Source organism: Citrus sinensis, chromosome 3, assembly GCF_022201045.2.
Source record: "Citrus sinensis cultivar Valencia sweet orange chromosome 3, DVS_A1.0, whole genome shotgun sequence".
NCBI lineage: Eukaryota > Viridiplantae > Streptophyta > Magnoliopsida > Sapindales > Rutaceae > Citrus > Citrus sinensis.
In genome coordinates this window covers 1,143,906-1,159,049 of record NC_068558.1, presented here as the reverse complement: position 1 = coordinate 1,159,049, position 15,144 = coordinate 1,143,906, and the positions used below count along the sequence as shown (strand labels likewise).

The following is a 15,144-nucleotide window of genomic DNA, read 5'->3' as shown; positions in this document are numbered from 1 at the left end:
TTGTTTGAACTCAATATATATAATTATATATTAAGTTCAAAGTTAATAACTAAGTGATGTGACAAATATAAAACATGTAAATACAAAAATACCCATATCTTAAATTTTACTTAACATATTATATACACATACTGTGGTTGGATGAAATCGTCATCAGATATTCACATTCTGAATCATCTGCTTGGTCAGGCCAGCGGAAAGTCCCCACAGCAAACGTGCTCGATCTTGTGGGCAATAATGGGCAGGCTATCCCTTTCAAGCTTCCACTCCGGCATAGTCAGTTTAGTCACTATTTTTTATAGCAATTGGATAGTGCAGCGCAAACGAAAGTAGGATACTGAGCTTATTTTGCTGTTCTTGCCTGCCCCGGTTGCATTCTTTTGGCGTCCATTTTGCCTCATGGTCACGGTCAGGGCAGCGTCGGTTGAGCCAGCTCCATTCAATTTTATATTACTACAGCTACTTAAATTCCATAACCTGTTACGATTAATCATGCCAGATAAAGCCTTTTATAGACATCCTAGAGCAAGGGATGAATTGATGATCGTCGTTGGATGATCTTTTGTTTTATTTGGAAGTGCCCAAAATAAAATGCAAAACCGGAGAAATAATTTGATGAACTATACGTACTTTCTCACTGCCATCTCTGTGAACTACGATGACCTGTATTTGTGATTTTACTTGAATTTATGTGATACAAACAATGTATCTTATATTAAATGAACCAAATTTCTAACGAAAGAAGCTGCAAAGGGATAATTATTGTGTCCTCACTACCAAACATATTCAGTTCAACTGGGCATAATATTTTTTCCTTAAGAAAAACGACAGTAATGACAGAAAGCTCAAAGGTCCTTCCAGAATATTTGAACTTATGTATGGATTTCCAACCGCTATCAGCAACATACTTTAGCATTTTATAAAATGCTACAGAAACCAATTTAAAGAGATGATTAGCAGTTAATTAATCAATAAGTATCTTCAATTTAATTAACCATTAAGCATCTTTAATGAAGATTAGGTTGCCAAATTCAAATAACAAATAATTATACTTCTTCAGGTAATTGATATCACTAAGGATTTCCTTGATGTTTTTTCATTTTTCCTTTTTGCCATTTTTAGCTAAACCACTTACATAATTAATCAGTCAGTCAATCGAGAGCAGCAGAAAGTAGTATAAACAAACCAATAGTTTGAGCTTTTCATCTTCATTATATAAAAGAAAAATAAGAAAGGATGAGCATTACATTATTAGTTATATATATATATATATATAGAGAGAGAGAGAGAGAGAGAGAGAGATTCTCAAAGGTCTGGATGACTAAATGTAGATCTCATGCTGATTTATTATTACAATAATTTTATTTTTATTCATTTAACCATTACATTATAAGGTATAGTGAATCTACATGAAATCTCGCATTTAGACATGCGGACCCGAGAATGATTGTAATTTAGTTATAATTAGCTTATGCTACTAGCATACTATCCCGCAACATTACACAAGATACGTATTTTGAACCCAGTTGTCATACAAATCAGCAGCCGAGGCACAAACTTGTCTATTCATTTGTTCTCTGATGGCCAAAGGAAAGCACCCATGGCAAAATCCCTCTTCTGGTTAACATCTCCAACAACGGGCAGCCCATACTCTTTCAACAAACAGTCGAGTTTCCACTCAGGCATCGTCTCGTAGTCGCGCTTCTTGTACCTTGGGTAGTGCAGAGGCATCTGAAAGTAACAGCAACTCTCCCTCTTCTCCGCTTGGTGGTGATGACCATTTGGCTTTAATTCAGCAGCAGGCGTAGCAAAGACAGATGCGACGGATGTTGTTGCGCTCATCTTCGATTTTATCTTCAACGGCTGTTAATTTATCACAATGAAATTCTTGTCAAGCAAAGCTATTTATAGACAGATACCCAGATAAAAACAAACACATATATACGCTAGAAGAAAACAAACTCACGGTGCATTAAAAGCTGAAAGCTAAGTATTTTCAAGTTGCTTGCAACCCACGCTGTCTACAAAGATCTAAATTAAATGCCCAAGAAAGATACGTGTGGTTGGAATTATTTGATTTGAGTTCTTATTGCATTATTGAAAAGTAATATCTTGCAGCCGTGAGTTTCCATGTGTTGGCTATTCATCAGACACGGTCAAGACTTTTAATTTATGAACAGTGGGTATTAGATAATTTCAGGTTAAATCGATACCTGAATGTTGAAGCAGAGCCAATTGTTGAAAGTAGAAAGCATTTGTGAAATTTCTATGCTTTTGTCAGTTTTGTGTGTGTTTTATTTTTAGGGCTTATTGTCCATAAACTATATAATAGTGTTTTCAAGTATGAAGCAACAAGGAAACCGAGTCATTTTTTTTTAAATAAATTTTTATTATTCTTTTTTTCCCGAACAGTATAGTAATGCATAGAATTACAAGGAGTGAAGAATTCACTTACCACTAGGAGAAGTTTTTGTTTATAAAAGTAAAAAACCCTAGCTAACCAAGGACCAACCGAATAATTTATTTTACTTTACCAACCATCTTACATTATTTTCTTAGGGTAATTTTTAAAAACCTCCCCTGAGGTTTGAGGCTGTTGCAAGTAGATGGTGAAAATTATTTTATTTGTAAAAGACCCCCTACCGTTAGTTAAAATTTTCATTGACTAACTGTTGACTTTAAAAAGACAATATTACCCCCAATAATAGTTTACGTCAGTTAAAATTTCCTTAAAATCTTAAAAAAAATAAAATTACAAACTTAAAAAAAAATATATTTTATATCAAATAATTAAAATTTGTAATTTTATTACAAACTTTAAAAAATTACATTTTTATATCAAATAATTAAGATTTGTAATTTTATTACAAACTTAAAAAAAGTTTACGTCAGTTAAAATTTCCTTAAAATCTTAAAAAAATTAAAATTACAAACTTAAAAAAAATTATATTTTTATATCAAATAATTAAGATTTGTAATTTTATTACAAACTTTAAAAAATTACATTTTTATATCAAATAATTAAGATTTGTAATTTTATTACAAACTTTAAAAAAAATTATTTTAAGATTTGTAATTTTATTTTTTTAAGATTTTAAGGAAATATCAATAACTTGATCATGGTGAAAATAATTGTTTTAATTACTTATGAAATTGTAAATATTTAGAATTGTAAATATTGGGGGTAATATTGTCTTTTCAAAGTCAACAGTTAGTTAATGAAAATTTTAACTAACGGTAGGGGATTTTTTACAAATAAAATAATTTTCACCATCTACTTGCAACAGCCTCAAACCTCAGGGGAGATTTTTAAAAATTACCCTATTTTCTTATGCCATCTACACATTTTGATTGCATTATTCGACTCTTTCAATCAAGGCCACAGATCAGTGAAAGGCTTTTATAAAAGTAGAAAATAATTAAGTCCACCATGCAAATGTTTGGGCTCATTTTGGGTCATATATTTATCATAACTCGAAGGAAAGACCCATGTGAGCTACAAGGTTACGGAGCGTATGGGTATTGCAAACTAAGGGTCTGGCAATTAGACCAGCCTCTCATGGGCGAAGGTCTTGGCGTTTGAAAGTTCGCTTGCGCCAGGGGAGTCAAAAAACATTGGCCTAGTAAATGATGGATAGGCATGGCGAATCCAGTGGCTACCTAGATGGGGGCATTCAATTTGAGTTCCATACTCTCTTAATTTTTTTTTTCTTGTTATGTCAACACCTGCATCTGCATGTTCATTTAATTTCTAGATTCCTTTATCTTAAAATTAATATAAGGTACATTCCTCATAAATTGAGCCGTGAGTCCCACTTGAGCCCACAACCAATAAAGAGAGCTTCACCTTACATTAATTGTAAGACAACAGCTCCCTTAATTTCTACCCTGTATATGCATGTTGAGTTAATTTTTACAACTTCAGTTGTCAATGTCATCATGACGGATTAGGTTACGGTGTAACTGTGGTACGGTACTACAGTTGCATCCAACCGTTGGATGCACTTGGATTGGTGGGATCTAATGACATCCAACGGTTGGATGCAACTGTGGTACGGTACTACAGTTGCACCACATGTTTCCCCCATTATGACCCATATTAGTTTTTTCAACAAACTAAAAACGCCTTAAATAAATAAATACAAAAAAATAAAGAGTGTAAGCAAAAACCACAAATTTATCAATAATATTTACAATCACTTTAAGTTTTATTTTTATATCAATCTGCCACTTTTTCTGTTAACTCTATTAATTGCTGTTAAAAAAATTTAGATAAAAGATTATTTTGTCTTTGAAGCCTCCTAAAATATTATTTTTCCTTCTTAAATAAATTTAGGAACAAAATAATTTTTTATCTAAAATTTTTTAATAATGACCACCAAGTTAGCTGAAAAGTGGGATCAGCCTGCAGTACCACAGTGGTATCATGCCACCTCCTTTTGTCTTTTGTGGTAAATTATCATATAACCCCTTTCACTCTTTTTTATTTAAACTTTACTTTACAAATATTAAATTAATTTCAACTGCATCCATGTGAACATTACCGAAATACCCATGCCGACCAACGGTGACCGGATTTCAACTGACGGCGACGGGAAACTCGAGTTCGACACTTTTGGCCGAGCTGAGTCCAACGGTGGTGGTGGTGACCTCTCACACGTGGTGATGGCGCCGGATCGAGCTCCCAAAGCCGTGAATCCTTCAATGACTGATCAACGGCAAATAGGCTCCCCCCGGTGGCTGTGATTGGTCGGAAAATACAGAGGGAATCGTGGGGAGCAAAACTCAAGTGATAGCATCACCGGAAACCGGAGAAATCACGGCGAATTGAAGCGGCAGTTCCGCGGCTTTTCACGGCTTCAATTGGGAGCTTTCCGAACGCTTTTCGGCGACAAGATTGGTATGGAGATGACTGGCATCGCACGATCTTCCGATCGGTACCAACCTTGGCCGGAAATGGAAATAGCATCCGGGTCGGGTTGTGGGTTCGGCATGGGCATTTCGGTTCACAGAGGGGGTATTGTGATATAAGTGTAATATATAATAAGAATTTGTAAATAATAAATAGTATAAGGTGCTAACTAAAATGTACATGTGGATGTAATATATATTAACTTAATATTTGTGAATTAAAGTTTAAATAAAAATGAATAAAAGGGGGTTATATAAAAATTTATAATATTGGAGCCATAAAAGACAAAGGATGTGGCACGGTACCACTGTGGTACCGTAGCCTGATCCTGAAAAGTGATTAGTCACTCGGTTGGCATAAAATTAAATCTCAAAATGATTCTAATATGTTATCAGAAACTTATAGTTACTTGTACTTTTGATATTTTTGTGGTGGTTGAGGAATAATTTCCCATGAAAAATCCCACCTCTTCGTAAGGCAGCGGCCAAGACACGTTGGCAAAATCGGAGGACATGGAAATACAACACCGATAATCTCAAGATTATGAAAAAGTAAACTGCAGAAAAGATCAGCAATCGACCAAAGTGAATACAATACCGAAATTTCTCTTTATTTAACTTGGATATGTGAATGTTATTGGTGGGAAAAAGATTTTTCCAACACCAGTCTCAACTATTTTCTTTCTCTTCTCAGTCTCACAACATGTACACATACATTTGACTTTCAACAAAGTATATGCAGCAGAAATTCCGATGCACAAATCGGCAAGCTTAGTTTTTTGCTTTGACAACTTTTGGCAAAATTCCCACCTGGTAGGTCTAATCACTTTCTTTGGAGCAACTTCTGGTTCCAGAAAAATTCAGATGCTTAAGAAATGGTTCTTATCCCAGGCATATAAATGCTTTTCCACTATCAATAGTGAGGTACCCACTTCCGTAATGCTCAAATTACTTTGCTCCAGATAAACAAAAAATCTATGCAAGCTTCTCTGCCCACCTTGCTTAAACATTAGTTTCCTACACCTTGAAAAAAAGTCAGGAATCTGTTCTTCGTTCAACAGAAACTTCTCTTAGACTATCAGGTGCCGCTTTCGCAGTTGACGGTATATCCACAAGCATGCCAGGTGGAGCAAAATACATGTGCAATGACATCATACAGATAATAATACCCAAGAATAGCTGCAGTATTTCCAGAAAAGAAGAAAAAAATTATCATCAATTATCAGAGCAAATTGTCAACAAGTAATGAACTAATGATAGAGAGGTTGCATGAAAGACTTACCTGCAGTGTAGGCTTAAAATTGAAAAGGTATACAGATAAAACCATTGTTAGCAACATTGCCATTGATGTGGAATAAACCTGCAAGAAGCATAAATCAATGTCAACCAAAACAAGAAAAATGAAAGTTGCCAAAATTGGAGAAGAGTATGACTATAATATTTCTTCTACTAATATTCTGGTATCCCCAAAAGCACAAAATAGCATGTTTATAAGTTATAACCCAACTACCGTCATGCTGAGCCAAAGAGAGACTGTGCCAACCCCAAAAGGAAAGATCATATTTAGCTGGCAGCATAAACAACATGGGTTCAACAGCAAAAATATACATGTTACTCCTAAAGTCATCACTTGAAAGAAGTCTGATAGAAGCTCTTTTTTTTTTTAATTAATTAACTAATTAAAGCTCAATTATTAAATTCATCTTGCAGAAAGATCAACTCAACAACGACAGATTTTCATGTCATGCATGATGAGATGAGGAAAACATTAGAATGTCAGCATTCCAACAGAAGAAAGTGTTACCTTTATGATATTGTCAGCATATTTCATCAACCATGAAACCAACAAGCCAGTGGATCCAAGATTGAAAACAACCATCCAAGTTGTAATGTTATATCCATCAAAAAGGCGTTGCCACCAAGGTCCTTTCTCAAATCCTCCTCTAAAATCATCCAGTAGCAGCCGGAACATATTAAAAATTGCGCCAAACCTGAAAAAGGGCACAATGCCTATATATCACCAATATAGTCGGCATAGTTTTCAGAGAGAAAGCACATGATAGCGATAATTTGAGAACTTATGCCAAGAAAAACCTAAGATCACATAAATTTTGAGAAACTGTGATAAGGGTAGCTAATGATCATAAATTTATTAAGCATAACAAACATTTTGTTCTTGGGGATGATTTTATTTCGATTGAGTTATTAATATCTTATTCTCCAAAAAAGCACAAATAGAGTAGTGTTAAGAATTGACAACATACAAGAGAAGAGAATAGATGGCAGCTAGGTGAAGTTTCTGAAAGATAGCATATGGTTGATGATTCCTAAACAAGCAAGACGGTGTAGAGAAGGGATACCTACGTATATAATTGTACATTCTGCCAGTACAAGCTGTCATTATTCTTCTTCATCAGAAACTCTGTGTAGACACCTGCTAGTGCTGATAGACAAGCAGATAGAACTCCCAACAGATATCCTTGGATTGGTGCTGCAAATAGAGAGTCGCATAAAGCTTCTCCACAACCTTTAACCTAAAACAATGAAGAGAACAAAAGGACACTCAACCAGAGATTTCATCATAATATGAGCAGTCATAGTTGAGAAATTCTGAAACTAAGTTTTTCACCACCAGAGAAAATAAAAAGAGAGAGTTTCACATAGAAGGGAAGGTATTTTGAACGGATTCTAATATCAGGAATCATTATTCAAGTCCACTGCAGAACGCAAATGCACAAGTTACGAGGTAGATGACTGTAGAAATTCTTGAAACTGTTTCGTACAATCTCTCTGAAATTCATGTATTATCTTTATCCACAGGCATATGATGGAAAAAAATAGCCACATAAAACAGTTTCCTAATATCACCTGGCTTGTGGTAGTTCCAACAGCTAATAGAACAATTGCCATCCACTGCAACGTAGAGAGTCTCCTCCTCAGAAAGAGCCTGAAAAATTTGCAGAAAGTAAAACTCTAGTAAATTAACAGCAATGACTGTGAATAAAAATCAATTAAAATTATATCAGTGGTCAATATATATAAAAACCTGAATAGTATGCCAGTTGTAACAATCTTCAGATTACCCATGATTTGATACGTGGACGTGTCCACGTAAGTCAGAGTGGCAAATTGAACATTATTGTGAACTAGATATATGATTGAAGGAATGGGAAACAAGCGCACGCTCCTCCATTCTGTGGTCATCTTTGGAGAAGATGGCATCCGCCACTCTCTCCAGAGAAGTATACTAGAAACCACCAGCTGCATTTAAATGCGAAATATATATAGGTAATTCATCAGAAATTTGCCATAAATTTTTTAAAATTCAGAATTAGTTACGCCAAGTGATCTGCTGCTAGTAGTAAACAAAGTTATGGAGTGAGAATTACCTTGAAAACTTCAGCGAGAAATGGAACGGTCGCGTAATCATACTTATAGCCTCCATTACTTTGAGAGAGAGTTGTCAAAATCCCCTGCGCGTAAATATAATAATAATAATACAGAATCGAGATTTATTTCAATTTAAAAAAATATAATGATATTCAGCAGATTTTAAAAAATGAAAATTAAATATATTCATAAATCGGTAACAAAGAGATAAAGAGGTTCATAATTAACAACACATTGACCTAGCTGATTTGTTATCAGATCAAGCAAACAATATCAAGACACGTATCTTGTAGCTTGTAGATTAAAATTTGAAAGCAGCAATAGCATAAATGAAACGAGATCTAAATCGGGAGTGAAAAAGCGGACACGTGGAAAGATTTTGAAAATAAGAGACGAGTTCGAAGTTTAGGAACTGACCTGAGAACTTGTAAGAATGGTGAGAAGTGTAGCAACGAAATACCACTGCATCGCGTTCGATAATTAGAATTATCAGTGAGCACCAAACACATGCACTGCTGCTGCCTTTCGTAGTTTTCATTCCGCTTGCTTTCTCAGCCTATGTTGGTGCTCTGGTGCCAGCTCGCTCGCCTGAGTTCAAAGAGAGGGCCTCATATTTGGGCCACTTATTTTAGTTGGACCCACAAAATTTGAGCTAGGCCAATTTTTTTATTGGATTGGGTTGTATTTAGGTTGGAATTGGGTATTAATATTTCCACCCCATTATTTTTGTAAATCCACCATCTTTTTTTTTAAATAATTATAAAATCATTGACATTATTTTAAAAATTCAATAACAAAAAAGTTAGACAATTAATCAATTGAATCTGTCTTTTTTTTTTTTGTTTACTATTATTTGTTATATTTGGCTATTGATATTATTTTAGCCCAAATTTAATTTGACTATTTTACTTTCTTAAGTTAAAAGTATCGGAGACTAATTTATTTGTTTGACTATTAATCTTTAATCAAACTAACAAAATATTTTTATGACATAATTCTCATGAAATTTATTAGACTGACATATTATCTTATTACGTGTTGGGATATTGAAAATTATTGTATTTTACCTAAAAAATAAATTATAAGTCACAAAACAAAATGTCTAAACTATTAAATATAATAGCTAGCATATATTTCTTTGGACTATTTTATTATTATATATTATAAGAGTAAAATATTAAATTAAAGTTATATTAAAGCAATCTTAACAGTCAAAGATTGTCGAAGGACTTATGTCATAATTAAATATAAGAGTAATTTAATTGCTTAAGTGTGACTAAACTTATTATTGATTTGTATTTTTTAAAATTAGTGTGAACTTGTAATAATTATTTTATAAAAGTAGGATAGGTTGACATATAAAATTAGGTGAAAATATCTCCACCCATTAGAATATAGTCGTTAAATGTGATAATAACATCTTAATAATTCTATTTTCTAAATTTATTAGATAAGGACTTAAGTTTACTTGTTTGTATCAAATATTCCCCTATTACATTTGAAATTAAAAAAAAAAAAAACTTATTTTTATTTGAGAAATCATTAAAGTTAAGTTTTTTTTTGGGAACAATAATATTTTAATCATCGTAAGTGTATTATTATTTATAATTAAAAATTTACTATGCTCAAGCTAGATCAATATTATGATCTTTTGGGGCAGTATGAATTTTATAATTAAAAATTTATTAAGGCCAACTTAAATTTTACTAATATTTAAGAAAAATACATCTACTCCATCCAATTATCAGTGATGTTTGAGTACTCAAAAGTCAAACCGAGAGTGGGTTTAGAAAATATTAGCCGCCGGCTCAGGTTACTACCAGCTACGACGCTTTCAAAGTCGTTTTCCCAAATATAATAATCGCATTCGGTTTTGGAAGATTTATCAAAGTTCCTGGACACGAAACACAAAGGTCAAAAGGACTGACCCTTTTTTCTTCTTAAAAAGTCATTTTCATGTTTAATTTTTGGTACGCTACAAAAATAGAATACACATTCGGATTTAATACTACAAATTGTAAATTTAATATGACTTATTTGGATTTGATACTATAAATTATATATTTAGTATGACTTATTTAAGGATTAAAATTACTTATTTAATTTCATAAATATTTTTTTAAAAAATTAATTTAATTTAATTTAATTATATTTTAAGTAGAACTTTTAAAAATTAAATAAGTTATTTTAATTTGTCTCTACTAACAAAACTTTAAATCTTGAGCTTTTGATAGTATAGGTCGTAAAGCTTATTTAAGGAGTTAAATTATTTAAAATGCCCTTAATTTATTTTATAATTTTATTTTATTCTTCTAATAACACAACTTTTAGAAATTTATCTATTAAAATAATTTTATAATATTTAATAAAAAATTTCATTAATAACCAAATAACTAAAATATTTTTAATAAAAACTCTATTTAAATAAAGTCTATTAATAAAAAGGCTGATTAAATAAATTTTATTTTAAATCTACATGAAAGCCTAAGCCTTTCAAACAACCAATAGTTATCCGAAAATAAGTTATTTGGGTCTAAATCCTTCCGTATTCTGCCACGTGGTATCACTTTGCTCGATTGCCAACCTTGTAAAGAATAATTGCCGATCAAATGAATTTAATACTGCCAGACTCGGTCACTAAATGGGACAAATCTGTGGTACCACTGTTGTATGGTACCACAGATGGATCCAACCATTGGATCTAGCCCACAGTTGTCACCAGAGCTAGATCCAATAGTTGGATCCAGCTGTGGTACCATACAACTGTGGCACCATAGCTGGATCCCACTAAATGACCCAAAAAAAAAAAAAGTTTAAGAAATCTAATGTGAACAAATTGTATTTGCTAAAATTGAAAACATACTGACGTTTCACATTAACGAACAAATACATTAACTATGAAGTTAGAATTACTCTAAAAGTAATTGAATTAATGGTAACAAATGCCGTTCCTTTGAAAAGAATTTAACAAACGTACTACACTTGTAAAAGCGACGCCGTTAAAGCGTTGAAAGAGCTCAACGGCTTTTCAAAAATAAAAAGAATAAATAAATAAAAATAAGACGAAACCCGCGGGAAGACATTTTTACGTGACGCCAAAGAAATCGGACCTGTTCAACGGCCACGACTCTATAATTTCAATTTTTTATTTAAATAAAAACAGGAAGGAGAGAAGAAATGATCGTGGCTTTGTAAGTTGATTGCCTCCAGAAAACAAAACAGACATAGAAAGTCTGTTACATAACATAACAAAACACAGGTGTTATTGGAAGTTCCGTTTCTCTTGTTTTGCTCGATTGTTGGTCAAAGCTATTTTTTCATTTTTCAATTTTAGCAAAACCTGAGCCACCAGATACTTCGCCAGGTGTTTTGTATTGTTTCGGTTTCAGTTTCAGTCTCAGGTACCCTTTTGGACATGCTCCCAATTTCATTAAAAGGTTTGTGTTCTTCTTTTTCTCTTCTGCTTTGAAATTTTATTTTTCTGTTGTTCCTTTATTTATTTTTAAATACCAAATGGATATGGATTGCTTTAGTTCATTTTCCAGATTAGGTAGAATTCATCTGGATTTGGTTTGGGCTCAGAAGAGTTTGATTGGAATCAGGCTGTGTTTGTTGGATGCTCTTTTAGAATCAAAAATTTCGATTAAAGGTTTTGATCACCTTTAACTCGCTTCAATTTATTCACTTTATTTCTTTTTTCATCTGATCTCCTGATTTTGATATCTGCTGAAGTATCATTGCGTTGTTTTTGTTTTGTTGCAGGTCCTGCATGTTAATTGCCGTTGAATTTAGAACTGTAGATTAGATTGAAAAGATCTGTTGCTTGAATTTGGTATTGAATTTTTAATTGGAGAGCACCTGGTGTGTTTTCCGGGATACCCATATCGTGGATTAGGCCTCGTATGGAGCAATTCAGGCAGGTGGGCGAGGTTCTGGGAAGTTTAAAGGCTCTCATGGTGTTGAAAGATGATATTCAAATCAATCAGCGACAGTGTTGTTTGCTTCTTGACATCTTTACTTTAGCCTTTTCCACAGTTGCTGAGGAAATCAGGCTTTTCTTAAAATCGGAAGAGAAGAACACAAAGTGGAAAGCTCTTGAACAACCTTTGAGAGAGCTTCAGAAGGTCTTTAGAGAAGGAGAGCATTATGTTAAGCAATGCTTGGATTATAAAGATTGGTGGGGTAAAGCAATTAGTCTCCATCAAAACAAAGATTGTGTTGAATTTCATATTCACAATTTGCTTTGCTACTTCCCCGCTGTGATTGAGGCCATTGAGGCTGCTGGTGAAATCTCAGGGCTTGACCCAGATGAGATGCAAAGAAGGAGAGTAGCATTTGCAAGAAAATATGACAGGGAATGGAATGACCCTAAACTTTTCCAATTGAGATTTGGGAAGGAGTATTTGATCCCTCGAGAAGTCTGTAATGAGTTTGAGAGTGCTTATAAGGAAGATAAATGGCTTCTTATTGACGCACTGAAGGAGAAGAAAAGATTAGGATCTGTTGTTTTGACAAAGAACGAGCAGCGGCTTGTAGACATGCTGCTCAAGAAACTCAATGGTACCGATCCAAGTAACGTTAAACTTTTTCCTAGTTCAATTTTGTTAGGAGGTAAGGATTACCAGGTGAGAAGAAGATTAGGTGCAAGCAGCCAGTTTAAGGAAATTCAATGGTTAGGAGATAGCTTTGTCCTGAGGCATTTCTACGGGGAACTGGAATCGCTAAATGCCGAGATTTCGACTATGCTCTCCCTTTCACACCCCAACATAGTGCAATACCTATGTGGATTTTGTGATGAGGAGAAAAAGGAATTTTTTCTCGTAATGGAGTTAATGAGCAAGGATTTGTCCTGCTACATGAGGGAGACATTTGGTTCAAGAAGGCGGAATTCATTCTCTCTACCTGTTGTTGTTGATATCATGCTTCAGATTGCAAGAGGTATGGAATTTCTCCATGCACAAAAGATCTATCACGGAGAATTGAACCCTTCAAATATTTACCTCAAGGGCAGGAGTATGGAAGGCTATTTTCATGTAAAAGTTTCTGGGTTTGGTTTATCCACTGCCAGAACTTACGCATCTCGAAACACACCACCAGCATCACCACAAAACCAGACTGCGCCAAACCCTTATATATGGTATGCCCCGGAAGTTCTGGCGGAGCAAGAAGGGACTGGAAGTACTTCTACTTCCAAGTGCTCAGAGAAGGCAGATGTCTACAGCTTTGGAATGCTTTGCTTTGAGCTTTTAACTGGGAAAGTTCCTTTTGAAGATGGGCATCTTCAAGGAGACAAGATGACCAAAAATATAAGAGCAGGGGAGAGGCCTCTCTTCCCATCAGGTTCTCCGAAATACCTCGTGAACTTAACCAAAAAATGTTGGCACACAAATCCATCTCAGCGTCCAAGTTTCTCGTCCATTTGTCGAATTTTACGTTACATCAAGAAGTTCATGGCAAATAACCCTGACATCGCACGGTCCGAGTTTCAATCACCGCTAGCAGATTACTGCGACATAGAGGCAGGATTTGTAAGGAAATTTGTAGGAGAGGGCTGCCCTGATGTAGCGCCAGTATCACAAATTCCATTTCAAATGTTTGCATATAAAATAGCTGAAAAAGAGAAGGCTAATTCGAGTAATAAAGGTAAGCATTGGGAGTTAGGTAGTGATGTAGCCTCAACTTGTAAGGATGAGGTTTTTTCCGCAGGAGATGAGGGAATGGTACCAGTGACCGAGACAAGATCAGTTTGCTCTGACGTGAAATCTGTTACTTTTGATATGAGATCAGTTTATTCTGAGGCTTTTGGCAAGAAAGTTTCAAATTTTGATACAAGGTCAGTAAGATCCGAGTCCCCGAACAAGAAAATGCAGGGTAGTGTTTCAAGGTTGATTCAATCCATGGCTCTGGAGAAGAATGTTTCCAGTTCTGATACTAAACCAGCGGTTCCGGAGAACAGTATTTCTAATTCAGAAGTTAAATCCGAGGTTCCAGAGAAGAATATTTCTAATTCTGATACTAAACTTGTGGTTTCAGAGAATAACATCTACAATACTGACACTAAATCTGCCTGTTCTGACAATATGCCGGAGAAAAATATCTGTAATGTTGATACAAGATCAGTTTGTTCCAAGAATTCGGGCAAGATCAAGCAATCCACTGGTGTCAAGGTCAAAAAAGGTCCAGGTGAGTTAGCATTTCATGAATCCATTCTGCATAGAATTTCAGTTCTAATAATTTCTGAAAGCGCAGTGGTTACCACTCACTTTTGCCAAATTTCATTCGAAACTCCTAATGTGACTAGAGAATTTTATTGCGTATGCATATAGGGACAACAAAAATGAGATCAGGAAGAGCAGCACCAAAAGCACGATCACCAAGAACATCAACATCTCAATCACTGCGATCATCAACTTCTCAATCACCAAGGCCACCTCCCAAATCACCACCGTTTATTCCGTCTGGACGCTGTTTGAAGAAGGGCCAAGACCTTAGAAGCCCAAGCAGAAGAAGATCATCAGTCAATGTCTCAAATTCTGAGGTAGCATAGTTTGTGAACAAAAATTTTGTACTCTATATAGGATACTCCAATACTCACGGGACATGAGACATGGCCTTTTGTTAATTATTATCCGCTAAATCCTAGCAGTTTTGTTACTGTAACCTAGACCTATTACAACTTCGTCTGTTGGTTGTATAAATGTTGTTTTGACTTTAGAAGTTTGTGATATAGGATAAGGCTTTTCGAGAAAGATTTTCAGTGGTGGTTTCTTCCGCTCGTGTTTTTTTGGCCTCTTGTTTCCAAATTACGACCTATTACACGTATTAGCGATGCAATTCTCCTTC

At 34.5% G+C, this 15,144-nt stretch overlaps 2 protein-coding genes across 4 annotated transcripts; one reads left to right on the top strand and one right to left on the bottom strand.

Annotated features, from left to right (window-relative positions):
- Positions 1 to 5,497: 5,497 nt before the first annotated feature.
- On the bottom strand, positions 5,498 to 8,888 carry LOC102622359 (CMP-sialic acid transporter 1). Its single transcript, XM_006476368.4, has 8 exons — positions 8,719 to 8,888; positions 8,301 to 8,384; positions 7,958 to 8,172; positions 7,780 to 7,858; positions 7,276 to 7,445; positions 6,716 to 6,902; positions 6,194 to 6,271; positions 5,498 to 6,090 (listed from the first exon to the last, which is right to left on the bottom strand). The coding sequence occupies exons 1-8, from the start codon at positions 8,767 to 8,769 to the stop codon at positions 5,947 to 5,949; spliced, it is 1,008 nt and encodes a 335-aa protein (XP_006476431.2). The 5' UTR covers positions 8,770 to 8,888; the 3' UTR covers positions 5,498 to 5,946.
- A 2,556-nt stretch (positions 8,889 to 11,444) lies between these two features.
- On the top strand, positions 11,445 to 15,069 carry LOC102621672 (uncharacterized). 3 transcript variants are annotated; one of them, XM_006476366.4, is made up of 4 exons: positions 11,445 to 11,738; positions 11,847 to 11,950; positions 12,064 to 14,484; positions 14,628 to 15,069. In XM_006476366.4, exons 3-4 carry the CDS (start codon positions 12,204 to 12,206, stop codon positions 14,846 to 14,848), a joined length of 2,502 nt encoding a protein of 833 aa, XP_006476429.2. In that variant the 5' UTR covers positions 11,445 to 11,738; positions 11,847 to 11,950; positions 12,064 to 12,203; the 3' UTR covers positions 14,849 to 15,069. The 3 variants fall into 3 exon arrangements, with proteins under 3 accessions (XP_006476429.2, XP_006476428.2, XP_006476430.2); XM_006476365.4 differs by having other exon boundaries at positions 11,835 to 11,950; XM_006476367.4 differs by lacking the exon at positions 11,847 to 11,950.
- The last annotated feature ends 75 nt before the right edge of the window (positions 15,070 to 15,144 follow it).